Raw genomic sequence first — 14,870 nt, 5'->3', positions numbered from 1 at the left:
ACCGCTCTGCCGTCATTAGGAATAATTTCATCTGCTTTATTTGCTGCCTGATTATTTCCAGCACCCTGGCCTAGATGTGCTATAAAACCTAATCTTGCTGAAACACAAGAGGCGGCGGTGCTGGCTGTTTTATGGACTTGCTAATAAGAAAAGGAGTCGCTGACACAGCTCCTTAATCTTCATGGAGCAGCCTATGATCCAGAGCCCACCTTCCCCTAAGCCCTGCCCCCCACCCCTGCCCTAGGACCAGGCCACACAGCCCCAGAGCTGGGCATACCAGCACACTCTCTGGCACCCAGGAGCTGCCCATTCCCCGCCCCGGCCCAGGGCATGCTAGCCCTGGGAGGCCCGTGCCTCTTCTCCCCCAGCTAACAATAACTCATGGCCCCAAGACCAGCCTCCTGCGCCGGCATGTCCCCTTGAACCCCCGCCCCCACCCCAGGTACTCAGCTCTGCCACCTAGGCTGGGGAGTGGGACCTTTTTCTTCTTGAAGTGCTGGCGGGCCAGGTAGCCCCTGCAGGCCGCCTGGAACAGGGTTAGGTTCCTGCTGGTCTGCTCGTCCCGCTGCTCCTCCAGCCGAGCCAACGTGCCAGCCCTGAAGAACACCTGTGGAGAAGCAGGCTGGATGAAGGCGGGTGATGGGCTGCGGGCAACCCAGCAGGGGAACAGGCAGCTGGCATAGGAGACGGGCAGGCCTGGGAGGGGGCCCTTGGCCTGGGAAGAACCTGAAAATCCAAGGGAACAAGAGAGGAGGGAAGGAGAAAGGAGAGGCCCCAGGATGGCTGAGGGAGGAGGCCCAGGCTGGGGGCTGGGGCGGTGTTTTGGAAGGAGAGGAGTAGGGTGGGAAATCTAACTTCAAAGAGAGATAAAAGGAGAGGGAAGTCAAAGGGAAGGAATCTGGGACAAGAAGGAAATGAAGCGGCCACTGTCAAATGGGGACAGGACACCCCTCAGCAACATCTACGGTGGCTTCTTCCCCCAGGACTGCCAGCAACACCGTCCTTGCCCCCTGGGCCCACAGCCCACCGCAGGGCCCACCGCAGGCTCCAGCCACCTCGGATCAGGTGAAGTGGATGGTGGGGAATGTGTGTGAGAAGAGAAAGGTCCAGCAGCCGTGGGCAGAGAAAGGGTGCGGCAAGGGGCAGGGGGTACCCTCCCTGCACCCTCCCCACTCAGTTTCATTTTAGACAGTCTCCTCTTTCATGTGCCAACATCCCACCTCCACACACACACACACACACACACACACACACACACACACACCCCCAGGTTTCATCTCATGAAGAAGCCAGTGGGGTGGGCGGGGGTTGGCCCCATCAAGGGACCTGTTGTACAGGTTTGGGGGCTGGAGAGCAGACATGAGAGGAACCAGCTGGGCGCCCCTACATCCAGCATTTCCTCTCACTCTTTGGTGCTCTGAGCTGGGGCTGGGTAAAATTTCCCCTGCTAAGAGAAGAAGAGGGGGAAATATATAGGTGAAAAAAGACTCTAGGATCCTCACAGAGGGCAAACGGATATCCGGGAATATGCCCACCTCCACCTTGCCCAGAACACAGAAAATTCCCTTTCTGGGGGCCAAGAGAAGATGTGAACTCCACAGGAAACACTCAGAACCAATATCCCCAGACTCCTCCTTCAGTGAAGAAGTGGGGAGAGGGCCTACACTTTCTGCCGAGAAAGCTTTGCCTCTGGCGACTCCACAGAAACTTAGTCCCCTGGGGCTGGCCTAGGAGAAAGCCAGCTTGGTCCTCTGCAACGTTTCCCCAAATCCCATGCTGGGGCTGAGTGCCTGGGATCTCCTATGGGCCTCAAGCCCTACCTGAGCCTTCATTTCCCACAATGTGTGAGCCTGAGACTCTACCAGGGGGTGGGGAATATCCAAGCCCCCCCAGAGGTGGACACATGGGCTAGTGGCCAGCGCACGTGGGTGTCCGACTAGGGCCGAAGAAGGGAGGTGGCGGGTTACGGGATGGAGAGCGGCCCCCATTCTCAGTGTCTCACAATGAGAAGAGAAATGGTGGTCTAGGCACTGGGGCAGGGAACCTTAGACCTCTCCTGAGCAGCTGTACATTGGTGGGGTTAAGAGTCCTTTTGAGTATTAGGTGAAAGCTCGGAGCCCTCTCCTCCCCCACATACCCATCCACACAAATTTTGCAAATTTCAAGAGACTCTCAGATCCCCAAACACCCTGCCTGAACCCTCAGGGTCCTGTGGGCTCAGACTGAGACCGCCTCCTCAGCCGCAATGCGACCAACACATGGAATCTTTGCTCACCAGCCAGCCCAACCACAGCCTAGAAGCCCTGAAATTTCTCCCCCAAATCAGATGTGAGCAAACATCCAGCTTTGCCCCTAATTCCTCTCTGAGCACGAGTGTGCCCTGGGGCTGGCCCGTCTCGGCCAGGCACCTGGGATGCAGCAGAGGGTCTGAGATGGCAGCCGAGAAGAGGACCAGCCTGCACAGGCCCACTCCTGCCCGAGACGTGCCTTGGAGGAAGTGCCACCCCAATGCCAGCCAGCAGCAGTCCTGCCTGCCAGAGGGGTAGGAGCCTGCCCAAGAGACCAAGAGGCTGAAGTGAAACCTTGGACTGCAGGCTTCCCAGGGAGGAAACTCAGCTGGCAGCCCCTGGGCTCACAGATGGTTGGGGATGGCAGAGGTCGAGTCAGACACAGTGAGACCTAAACCAGAAAAATGACACAAAAAGAGTGGGACCACAGAAGACCCAGAGAACAAAGAAAGAAACAAAATGATGAGCCAGAAGCCAAGGAAGAGACCAGCAGGAACTGCCAGGGCCCCAAGGAAAAGGGAAAACCAGCAGAGACACAGATACAGCCAGGGGACGGGAAAGGGAAGGGTGAGACTGTGACTCAGAATACAGAACAGAGACAACAGAGCGGACAAGCAACACCGAGCCTTTTCTGCGAGCATCTCCTTCCACTTCACGCTCCCCACGAAGCCCTGGGACCCGGAGTTCCCTCCTTCCCTGCTGACAGGTGGACAGGTTCAGAACCCTCTTTGTGGCTCCCAAATGCTCTCCCTCCCACCACAGCCCTCGGGGCACATACGTGGATGCCACCTGTCAAGTCTCAGGACAGAGGGGCGCGCAGGGCTCCTGTCTGCGGGAGGGACGCTCGCCTGACAGCAGTTCGGCAGACCGGCACCCAGACCGGGCGTGCCTGCCTTTTATATGCCACGTTCCATTCAGATGAGGAATCGGGCTTGTGGGCAGGTGGTGCCGGCCCAGCCTCACTGTGTCCTGCTTGCTCTTCTGGGACCCTGGCGGCCCTGGATGACTCACCAAAGGGTCCCCTGGACAACTCCTGCCCTCCTGCTTTGTCCGGCTTTCCTCCCTTCTGTCTCCCCCACTCCCCACACCAGGACTCAGGCCAAGTTCAGGGCCACCTTCCAACCCACTCACTCCCTCCTGACATCACAGGGGTGTTCATGGCACTGAACAAGCCAGTTATTCAGAGGGAGGGAAAGTCAAGTTTGCGGCAGAAGGGAAGGGCCAGCTGTCTGGACAAGGGTGACCGGAGAGGGACGGCCCAGCTGCCTTCCTGTAGGGACGACTCACCCGGCTCAGGCCCATGCAGCAGCTGCTCTTCTCCAGGTCGAGGGACTCCAGCAGCTCCTCCACTGCCTGCAGAGACATGCCCCTGTCAGGGAGGCCAGGGACCACCCCTGTCTCCACGCAGGACTCTGCCCAGTCACGAGCCTTTCCCATCCTCCACTGAGACAGTCTGTTACTTATTCAACAAGCACCCTCAGTGGGCATCTGCAGTGTCAGGCACTGTGTTGGATTCTGGGGACGTAAAGATGACTACGAGAGGAACAAGTCTTGTTGGGGGGTGAAACAAGTGAATTAGTGAAGTACACTGAGGAGAGGCACTAGGTCAGACAAGGGAACCATGGAAGGCATCCTGGAGGAGGTGTTGCTTGTGTTGAGTCTTTAGCTACAAGTAAGAATTAGCCAAAGTAGGAGACGAGGCATTTCGGGCAGAGGGACGGGCATGAGCAAAGGCCTGGAGACTACAACAATGCACCAAGGAAACCAGACAGTTGAGTACAGCAGGAGTGAAGGGGATAGGGCAGCTAAGGTGCAACTAGACAGGGGGGCAGTAGCCAAAGGGTGAGGCGCCTGTGTGCTTTGAGAACCCATGGAGGGCTCTCTCAAGGAGGGACATGATCAGATTTGCATTTTTCAGTGATCCCACTGGCACACGGTGGGAGAATGGACGGAGATCCCTTAGGCAGTTACTGCAGTAATTCATAAGAGGGGAGGCTAGAGCCTGACACACAGGGAAGAGAATGAGGCGGAAATGCAGATGATGTCAAGGAGGCAGAGCCTTGCCACATGTGAGAGGGCAGGGTAGACGACTGAGGTTTCTGACTTCTGTAGCTAAACAGTTAATGGTGCCATTCTCCAAGGTAGGAAACGGAAGGGCAAGAGTAGGTTTGGGGGGCGATGGAATCGAATCAGTTTGGTCTGAACGCTCTGAGTTTGAGGTGTTATAAGGTCAGGTAGAGAAGTCCAGAAAACGGCTAGATAGAAATGCATGTCTGAAGTTCAGGAGAGAGGCCTGGGCTACAGGTATTGATTTGATAGTCGTCAATACGTAGACAGTAGTTGAAGTGATGGGTGTGAATGAGGTTGCCCAGGAAGAGGCTGTAGAATAGAAAACATGGACATCCAGGGAGAGCGTCTTAAAGGAAGGGGGAGGTAGAAGAAAGGAAGCTCAGAGGGACAAAGAAAGAAAGAATAGAGAGACCAGAGCAAAGCCAGGAGTGGCAGCAAAGAAACAGAGCAGAGAATGTTTCCAAAAGAACAGAGTTGTCAAGAGAGTCACATGGGCCAAGAAGCACAGAAAAGTGCCCATTAGCGCTGGCAACATGGAGGCCACGGGGCAATAGGAGACCAGTCCCAGGGTGTCAGGGCCAGGATCTAGGCAGCTGAGGGTGGAGGGATGGATGGCGGTGGGACGGGGGCAGGTCAGTGACAGACAATAGTCTGGGGTGAGAGAGGGTTGACGGGAGCCTCTTTTCTGAGCACAGTGTCTGCAGCATGTTTCTCTGTGGACAGAAAAAGGAGAGGCTGAAGGAACAGGAGAGAGAGAGAACAATTACCACTGATGGAGCAGGCCTCCAGGGAGCCACCAGGAATGGATTCCAAAGCACAGAAGGAAGGGACTGGATGAGGGGAGGGCTACCTCTCCCACCCGGACAGGAGGGCTGAGGAGGGAGGCATCTGAAGAGAAGTGTACAGAAGGCAGAGGAGGAAGTTGGAACCTCAATTTTATTAGCATTTAGAGGCAAGGTCAATTGCTGGGCGGATGATGTGGGAAGGTGTGGTAGGGGGAAATTTGAGGAGAAAGATGGAGAATGGAACAGCAGGGAAGGAGCTTAGAATAGGGGCCAGGGAAGGATGGGGCATATGAAAAACTTGCTGGGCCATGTCAAGGGCCCCGTTGAGGCTGGAGGCCAGGAACCTGTAGGACTTCAAGTCTACCCAATTGTATAATTTTCTCCCACAGCTCTTGGAAGTCCCAAATGGAGGAGCACAGATGCCTGGAGGCTGGCCCTAGTGTGTGTGTGTGTGTGTGTGTGTGTGTGTTGTTTGGGGGGGGGGGCATGGGCGGGGGGCGGGTGCCATGGGAGGCTCAGGAGAGCTGAAGGTGACGAAGACCAAGTGATGGGAGGTCTGGACCACGGCATTGAGGCTGAGTGGAAAAGGAAGGAAAGTTAGAAGGGAATGGAGTGGGGTCCAGAAGCGAGAGGTCTCAACAGGGTCAAAGAGCAAGTGTCCTGAGAGGAGAGAAGTGAGGTGCACAGGTAGAGGGCTGTGATCAGAGAAGGCCACGTTAGAATTTAAGATTTCTGAAGTGAAGTGTTTCCAGGGATGACAAGGTGCTGGGTGTAGCCAGGAGTGGGAGGCTGGAATAAAGGTCAGGGGTCAGACAGAGGGGGGCTGGGTCATCTACATCCACAGCAAGCTTGCCTAGGACACTGGCAAGTCCTGGATGGAAAGAAGTTTTAGAGGCCTCCGTGAATATGGGTCTGTGACTCAGGGGGCAAGGGGATGGGGGCTTTCTGCCTCATTCAGCCCCATTCTCCGTCTTAGGGAAGCCAAGGTAAGGTCTGAGATGCCTTCAGAGTCAGGCTGGGAGCCTGAGGCCAGAGCACAGTGAAAGAGGGGTCCTCTGCTCAAGGATCCCTCTGGCTGTCTGCAGGGCTCCTCTGGGGAGTGATAGCCTGAGAGATAGCCCAGAATGGCAGGGAGGCCTCCCTTTCTGCAGCCATGAGTTCACCACCCTGTGCTGACAAGGGGCCCAGGAGCCTCCGGCTTACCCTGGCCCAGGAGGCCTTAACCACACCAATCTTCTCCCTAAGAGGGTTGCTTGCCTCACCTCTGGACAGCTTCCTGCTGTGGGAACCAGTCTGTGATGTGGGAGTTGAGGCTGAAGGGCCCAGGTGCTACCAATGGTACACCCAAAACATTAGTTCCAATCTGCCACCTGGGAGGCTCTTAGACGACCAGCTCGCCAGAGCGCTGGCCTCCAGAGGGGGTGCTCTTCTCTGACTCCCCAAGCTGCCCTCTCCCCACCGCCACAGCTTGGCTGCCATGTGCCCCTGTCCCGGCCCCGGTCGGCCAAAACCAGGAGCCTGAGCAAGGGCCAGCCTGGGTCTCTCTAGGGGAGGAAAGGTAGCCGCTTGGAGTGGGGTCTGAAGAGGAATCTGGGGTCCAGACCTACCCGCCTTTCATCCACCACGATGTAGTTGCGCCCATGTTTCTTGGTCAGGTGTGGTGCCAGGACGTCAAAGCGGCGGCGGAACTCGGAAAATACCATGTGGTCAGGGTAACCTAAAGAGAGGGCGGTCCAGAGTCGGTCCTTCAGCACCCCGTCTGCTCCCGGCACGCCCGATGGCCACTGGCACCCAGGTAGCAGGCAGGGACGTCACTGGAAGGGGAAGAAACTCAAGGGGGAGGAGAGGCCGTGGCTGAGGCAGGCCCAGGAAAGAGGGGTGGAGAGGGAAGAGGCAGGTGCAAGGGACAGGAGGCTGCCCTCCAGCGGGATTTCAAGGTTACAAAGGGAACAGTTTCCCTTAGAAGGAAGCAAGCTCCTTGTCAGTGAGGTGTGCAAACGGAGGATGGCGGACCACCTGGAGAAGAAAGCCGGGATGACCTCTAAGATGCTTTCTAGGCTCCGAGTCTGTGACTCTGTTCGAACCCAGAGAGAACAATGTCTTCAGGGCTTAATAAGGAAACAGAAAATAGGGCAACAGAGAGTAGCTGAGAGGAAAAGTGCACAGGCTTGGGGTTGGAATCCTGACCCTGGCTCTTAGCATCATGTGATCTTGGGTGACCCACTCAACATTTCTTTCTTTCTTTTTTTTAGTCACAAAAAACTTTATTTAGAATGTAAAGTTTTGGGAAGTTTGTTAAAAATATCAAAAAGTTTGGGGGCACCTGGGTGGCTCAGTCGGTTGAGTGACCGACTTCGGCTCAGGTCATGATCTCACAGTTTGTGAGTTCGAGCCCCACATTAGGCTCTGTGCTAACAGTTCAGAGCCTGGAGCCCGCTTCTGATTCTGTGTCTCCCTCTCTCTCTGCCCCTTCCCCACTCATGCTCTGTCTCTGTCTCGGAAATAAATAAACATAAAAAAAAATTTAAAAAAAATATCAAAAAGTTTGAAAGCACATGCTTAAATAGGATTACGGATCATTATACAACTTAAGTTTTAAGTTTTAACCAAAATGGCACTAAGAGATTCTATAGAAGGTTATATAATTTTTAGCAAAACTCAGCTCCTTTAATATAGACAAGTTTTAGGTTTCTTAGGTAATTAGAGCCCTGATAAAAACAAATATAGAAACCTTGTTTTTCTGGGTAGATAAAGAAAAAAAAAATGTTGTGGTTTCTTATCAAGAGCAGATCAATAATCTAAGAAAGTCTTCTTTTTAACAGAGAGAAAAACAAAATTTTAATTTTAGACTGGTGTACTTTTTTCCATTTTAGGTTCTTATTTTAATTCCAGTTAGCTAGCATCTAGTATTATATTAGTTTCAGGTATACAATATAGTGATTCAACAACTCCATACATCACCCAGTGCTCATCACCTGTTTCATCCACCCTCCCTAGCCCTCTCTCCTCTGGTCAATTATCAGTTTGTTCTCTCTAGTTAAGAGTCTGTTTCTTGATTTCTCTCTCTCTCTCTCTCTCTCTCTCTCTCTCTCTTTTCCCCCGTTGCTCGTTTGTTTTGTTTCTTAAATTCCACATATGAGTGAAAACTTATGGTATTTGTCTTTTTCTCACAGACTTATTTTGCTTAGCGTTATACTCTCTAGTTGACTCTCTCTAGTATACTCTAGTATACTCTACTATACTCTCTCTAATGACATCCATGTCATTGCAAATGGCAAGATTTCATTCTTTTTATGGCTGAATAATATTCCATTGTATATATATATATATATATATATATACTACATCTTCTTTATCCATTCACCGATTAGAGGATACTTGTAAATAGCATTTATTTTATTTTATTTTTTTAAATTTACACCCAAATTAGTTAGCATATAGTGCAACAATGATTTCAGGAGTAGATTCCTTAGTGCCCCTGACCCATTTAGCCCATCCCCCCTCCCACAACCCCTCCAGTAACCCTCTGTTTTTTCTCCATATTTATGAGTCTCTTATGTTTTGTCCCCCTCCCTGTTTTTATATTATTTTTGTTTCCCTTCCCTTATGTTCATCTGTTTTGTCTCTTAAAGTCCTCATATGATTTTTGTCTTTCTCTGACTAATTTCACTTAGCATAATGCCCTCCAGTTCCATCTACGTAGTTGCAAATGGCAAGATTTCATTCTTTTTGATTGCTGAGTAATACTCCATTGTATATATATACCACATCTTTATCCATTCATCCACTGATGGACATTTGGGCTCTTTCCATACTTTGGCTATTGTTGATAGTGCTGCTATAAACATGGGGGGGGGCATGTGTCCCTTCGAAACAGCACACCCATATCCCTTGGATAAATGCCTAGTAGTGCAATTGCTGGGTCGTAAAATTATTTTTAGTTTTTTGAGGCACCTCCATACTGTTTTGCAGAGTGGCTGCACCAGCTTGAATTCCCAACTCAACATTTCTGACTCTCAGTCTCCTGATCTTTAAATGGTGGACCTACCACTTATCTTGCATGGTAGTCATGGGGCTTGAATGACAAAATATGTAGAAACCACAGTGTGGCTCACATAATGGGTGTTCAATAAAATGCTACCTTCCTTTCCTCAGTCCACTGAAGCAAGACACAGAAAGGGCACCCTTAGTGCTCCTATCCTGACCTTGAGCCTTAGGCTGAGTGACCAAGACTTATAGATTCTCTTTCCCTGAAGAGTGTTACCTCTAGCAGAGACCTCCCTAAGGCTTGAGGTGAGGGCAAGGGTCAGATGGCTTCTAGCCTGGAGCAAGGTCGGGATGGTGGCCAGGAGGAAGTTACCCTGAGCCACTTGAGGGAACCAGAGCCTGTAGCAGAGGGCCACGAGAGCCACTCTTACAGATTCACAGAATTTAAACTGAAAAGGGGTCTTAGAGCAGATACAACTCATCTTCCAGGCATGGAAGCTGAGGCCGAGGAGGTGGACCGAACGGCTTGCTCAAGGTCACAGACGCTGCAGCTAGAGGCAGAACTGGACTCCAAAGCCGGGCTCTTGACAGCTAGTCGGGGGCTCGCTCCACTCCACCGGCCTAGCCAGCTCTGGGAAACCCTCCAACTGGGAGATGAGGCTGATGCGTGTGCCCGATAATTGAAACAGGAGGCGGGGGCCGCTGAGGGGCCAAGACAAAGTGAGCTATTGATTGTATCTGAATTGCAATTAAATTGATGGGCCAGGATAGCAGGTCCGGACGCCTGGCATCTTAATTAATCATCAGCGCTATCGATGGTGGCTGGGGACTGGGCGAGGGGAGGGGGGCCTGCCGCTGCTGGCCTCATCGATCTGCTTGTTTGAGTAAAGCACATTGATTTTGGTTCAGAGCGGTAACAATCTGGTTTTGAAATAATAAACACCAACTCCATATCAAGACGTGGGGACAGATCAATGATTTATTTAGAGCAGGGAAGGGAGCCCGTATTTTGGCTTTGGCTGCTAAGGAAAAGTGATGGAGTCCATGGGGATGCCTCAAGGGGATCTGGCTATGGGCGGTGGGACCCTGCCAGTTCTATCAAAAGGAAAAAGGGCAGAAATCTGGCAACCCTTAACTTCTCAGGCTAATGAAGCCCTACTCAAGAGGCATGGACTTGGAAGCTGGTCCACCTGGGTCAAATCTCGCTGTACCACTCAAGAGCTGTGTGACCCCAGGCAAGCTACTTAACATCTCTAAGCCTCAGTCTCCTCATCTGGGGATGGTAATAGCACCTATGGCTTATGAGATTGTTGGGAAAATTAATGAGTTAATGTCTATGACGAGTTCAGAATAGTGCCTGGTGTACCGTAAATACTCTAAAGATGTGAACTAGAGGTGATCCTCGAACAACATGAGAGTTAAGGGTGCTGACCCCTGTGCAGTCAAAAATCCAAGTATGACTTTTAACTCTCCCCACCCCCCCACTACCACCCCAGAACTTAGCTACTAATAATCTACTGTTGACTGGAAGCCCTACCAATAACAGAAATAGTCGATTAACACATTGTCGTGTGTTATGTGTAGTATATACCGTATTCTTACAATAAAGAAAGCTAGAAGAGAGCAAATGTCATTAAGGAAGTCACAAGGGAGCAAAAAGACAGGCATAGTACCATACTACAAAAAGTCCGCATATAAGTGACCTGCACTGTTCAAAACCAGTTAGTCAAGGGTCAACTGTGCTAATTACTCTCACCCTTTCCATCACCTCCTCCAGATGGGTCCATAAAAAGGGTCTGTCTGACCTTTCTTGGGAATTGTACATACTTCAGAAAAATTTAGCACCTCATTTCTCATCAGGGGTGCAGCCCAGCCACCGGCCTGCTCTAGGAGGTAGTTAGCACCACTGAGCAGACAGCTTGAGTGGGTCTGTTGCTGTGGGCAGAGCAGGGAAGGGGGAAAGAAGGAGCTGTGTGAATAGGGCACGTGGGGAACGGGGGGTGGGGGTGAGGAGGATTGGAATAGAGAAGGGAGAGGAGGAAGAAGGGGGTCAGCCAGGTGGAAGGAAAAAGAGAAAGGAACAGACTGGGCTGGAGAGACCCCCACTGAGTAGGCACCAGAGGAGGAAAGAGATCTAGGGCCCAGACGGGGAAGCAGCACCCCTCTAGCCCCATGGGCCCCATCTGGGAGGTGGGGAGGGGCAGGAGCCAGTTCTAGAAAAGAGAAGCAGTAGCTGAGAGGGAGGGAGGCCCACCTTGGCGGTACATGCGCATGGCGTCAAGCAGGCGGGAGCCGCGGAGCTGGGCACGGAGCAGGGGCACGTCCAGCTGCAGGAGCCCAGCCTCGCAGTGGTCCCCCGAGGGCAGGTCCAGCTCGCTGCTGCTGCTGACCCGGCGGGAAGACGCAGAACGGGGCTCCCCAGCCCAGCCCTCTGCTACAGGCAGGAAGCAGTGCACGAAATGCAGCTTTGATTTCTTGATGGTGTCTATGAGGGCGTCCTGCCAAAGGGAAAGAGGCAGGCCTCAGTGGATTCTGATGGCCCGGCCGGGGGTCAGGAGAGCTGGGACTGGCATCAGCATCTCCGCTCCCCACGGGATGGCAGGTGTCCCACCAATGGCCAAGACATGCCCTCACTCGGCCTGAGTGGCCACTCAGGCAGCCGTACCGAAAAGAGGACTAAAAAAGAGCGCAGTCAAGTCAGAGTGGGACGCTGAGTGGGCACCAGGTAAGTTGAGTGTGCCTAGAATGGCCAGAAAAGCCCCGAGAGGGCCCCAGAGCCTGGGTGGGCACACTCACCACCTGCAGCTTAATCTGGATGCACAGAGACTTCTTCTTGACAGCCGCCATGCCTGTGGTGAAGGTCTTCCGCATGCTGGTGGCCCGGCGCAGCGCCAGCTGCGAGCCGCCCTCTAAGCCTGCGATGGAGCCCGACAGCACCGTGGCGCTGCCCGCCCGGCCCAGAAACAGGTTGCTGATGATTTTCCTGCCGGAGGTGGAAGGGCGAAGGAGGGAAAGAAGTCTCACTGAGAGCGTAGTGGAGGCCATTCCTTCTCCCAGTTCCTAGGACACCCCCAAAAGCCCCATATCATCGTGGCCAGTGGCCTGGGTTATCTGGCCTGGGGCTGCATGTCCCGCACCCTAGAGAGAAACTGTAGACAAATCTTCGAACAGGAAGAAGAGAAAACCACTGGGTGGAGGGGGACAGAAGCCTAGGGGTAGGCAGTCATTGAACAGAGCAGAGTGATCTGTTCTTGTCCATCACCAGGGAGGGCAGAGGTCCAGTGTGGCAGGAGAGATTAGAGCCCAGCATCCTCTGCCATACCATAGAATCTGCATATGACATTTACTGGTTGTTATCTGAGCTCTCCCCCCCTGTCCCCCCCCACCCCCCAACTGGGCAGGGAGTTTTGTTTTATTCATTGCTATCTGCCAGGCACCCGGAAGAGTCTCAGTCAAGGAGCAGGTGCTCAATAGTTATCTGCTAAATACACAAATGAATGACAGGCCTTGTATGACTGAGGGGTTTCTAAGGCTATTTCTGCCTTCTTTTAAAATTTTTAATTCTTATGGTATTTTAAGTAATCTCTACACCCAGTGTGGGGCTTGAAGTCACAACCCTGAGATCAAGAGTTACATGCTTTTGTGACCAAGCCAGGCACTCCATTTTAAAGTTTTTGTTTGTTTGTTTTGTGTATGTGTGTGTGTGTGTGTGTGTGTGTGTGTGTGTGTGTTTACTACTCCTGTCTTCTATGAAGAACGTGGAGATGCTATTCAGATTTCAAACTATAGGTCCCTCCAACCACATCCATCCCACCTCTATCCAGGAGGCCACTCCCAGGCCCTCAAGACCAATTGACCTTGGCTGTCACCTCTCAGGAAGTAGAGGCAATCAACCCTGCTGGTGAGGGGGCCTCTTAGACCAGGGAGGCCAAAACCAGCCCTGGGGACGAGACGTGGAAGAGCGAGTGGTGTCCTTACTTCTGGGAGTCCTGCAGGAGCCGGGGGGCGTTCTGGGTGGCCGGGTTCTGTTTGGTGTAGCTCAGCCAGCCAGCTACATTATACTCGACCCAGTTGGTGCCATGACTGTGGCCCAGGAGAAAATGGTGTGGTTTGCTGCTGCGCAGGAGGGGGCTCTGGCCTGAGGGTGGGAGAAGTAAGGTTCAGATCAACAGGGCACAGGCCCCAAAAAAGCCCAGGGACCCGGTGAGCCCTTCCAGACAGTACCGTCTAGACCCGTATAATAGTGGGTCCTTCCGAGGGGTAGCAGAAGAGCCCTCTAGGGGTACCACCTACCTTTCTTGTCACCCTCCTGGGGGCCATAGTAGGAGAAAAGGCGCTCCAGGAGGGCATCCTCAGTGGCCCCTGGCACCAGCACCTCCTCTTCCAATAGCCATAGCAGGCCCCTTGCCTCGTCGGTGCGTGCCAGTGAGCGGACCTACGGAGAAGTGAAGAAATGCCCCCGTGTCACACGGAGCCCCTGGCCCGACCACACACTATCGACACGCCACCCATACGCACACGCATTGCAGCTCCTGCCACTCACGGCTGACACCTTGTGGAGCAGCTGCGCAGCAAGGAGAAAGAGGGAGCCTGAGAGAGACTAGAGAGAGAAGCCCACAGCAAAACACAGTTCCTAGGAGTCGTGTCCGAAGTCACCAAAGGCTGAAGGCTTCTTGTTAACCATCCTCACCCTGCTGGAAGTGAGGCTGTGTGGCCCTCACTCCCTGGGCATCACCTCCCGGGCAGACTAAACGAGATGAAGTCTGGAAGGTCCCTGGGCAGAGGGCATGGCCCGAAGGAAGCAGTCAGTCAGTGATGGCTGGGGTTAACCCTGGGCGCCCTGGCAGCGGGGGGGGGGGGGGGGGGGGGGGCGGGATGCAGAAAGGGCTCAGAGCACTGCAGGGGGGATTCCTGCAGGGTCATAAACTCAAGCGTCCAAATTGTAAGACAGGCGACTTAACAGATATAACAGCCAAAATGGGCGGAGTTGGGTGACTGCCTAGCAGGTGTCCCCATCTGAGGGAAATGGCTATTTCCCAATCAGCTGTAGCCAACTTCTGTCCTGGAGGAACACTGGCCTAGTGCAGATAAACCTTCCAGCTTTTCAAGAGAAGGTGGAAATACTGAATTCTGGTTTCTAACACCCTACGCAGGCCACACAAACCAGGTCTGCGGCCACACCTGGTCTGACGGTGTCTTTTCTACAGCATTTCCAAGTCTTCCTTGAGCAAGAAGACAGAACCGCCCCCACACCCCATGCTTGCCTGGCCTTTAGGGACTGGGGGACAAGAGAAGTAAGAAAAGTGCCATTTTCCCTTTCTTTGAACCCAGCTGCCTGCATCTCCTCCCCACCCCCACCCCATGGCTGCCCAAGGGAGCCTGTGTGATGCTCAGGAGGAAGCAGAATGTGGCCAAGCACTGAAGGGCAGCTAAGGTCCCAGACTGGCTGGAGCTGCATGGCAGGACTGGGCAATGAAGGACAGTGCGCAACAGGCTCAGCACCGAGGGGTCCCTGTTCCAGAGGTGCTAAGGCCCATCAGATAGGGACAGCAAAGAAGGGAACACACTGTCTGAGCCACTGCCACTGCTAAGCCACACGGACTGACTTCCCCACACCTCCTGGGAATGGCAAAGGCTCTCACGGAGGCCGGCACAAGAACCCAGGTGCCAGGAAAAGCAAAGCCAGCTTCCCTGGGGTGACACGGAACTTAGGCAGTTTAAGGACTTGTCCCAGGGGACA

General features: G+C 53.2%; 1 protein-coding gene across 23 annotated transcripts in view; it reads right to left on the bottom strand.

Annotated features, from left to right (window-relative positions):
* Window positions 1-14,870, bottom strand: part of MYO18A (myosin XVIIIA) — a 102,875-nt gene that overhangs the window by 25,714 nt on the left and 62,291 nt on the right. For all 23 annotated transcript variants that reach the window (XM_060646849.3, XM_060646851.3, XM_060646852.3 and 20 more), the window contains 7 exons: window positions 13,424-13,565; window positions 13,109-13,268; window positions 11,927-12,113; window positions 11,385-11,628; window positions 6,751-6,860; window positions 3,576-3,641; window positions 479-607 (listed from right to left, as the gene is read on the bottom strand). In XM_060646849.3, the coding sequence (XP_060502832.2) occupies window positions 479-607; window positions 3,576-3,641; window positions 6,751-6,860; window positions 11,385-11,628; window positions 11,927-12,113; window positions 13,109-13,268; window positions 13,424-13,565 (1,038 nt within the window). The remainder of the gene's footprint in view (window positions 1-478; window positions 608-3,575; window positions 3,642-6,750; window positions 6,861-11,384; window positions 11,629-11,926; window positions 12,114-13,108; window positions 13,269-13,423; window positions 13,566-14,870) is intronic.

Source organism: Panthera onca, chromosome E1, assembly GCF_046562875.1.
Source record: "Panthera onca isolate mPanOnc1 chromosome E1, mPanOnc1 haplotype 2, whole genome shotgun sequence".
Taxonomy (NCBI): Eukaryota; Metazoa; Chordata; class Mammalia; order Carnivora; family Felidae; genus Panthera; species Panthera onca.
Note: the sequence above shows the minus strand (reverse complement) of the source record. Positions and strands in the feature narration are given on the sequence as shown.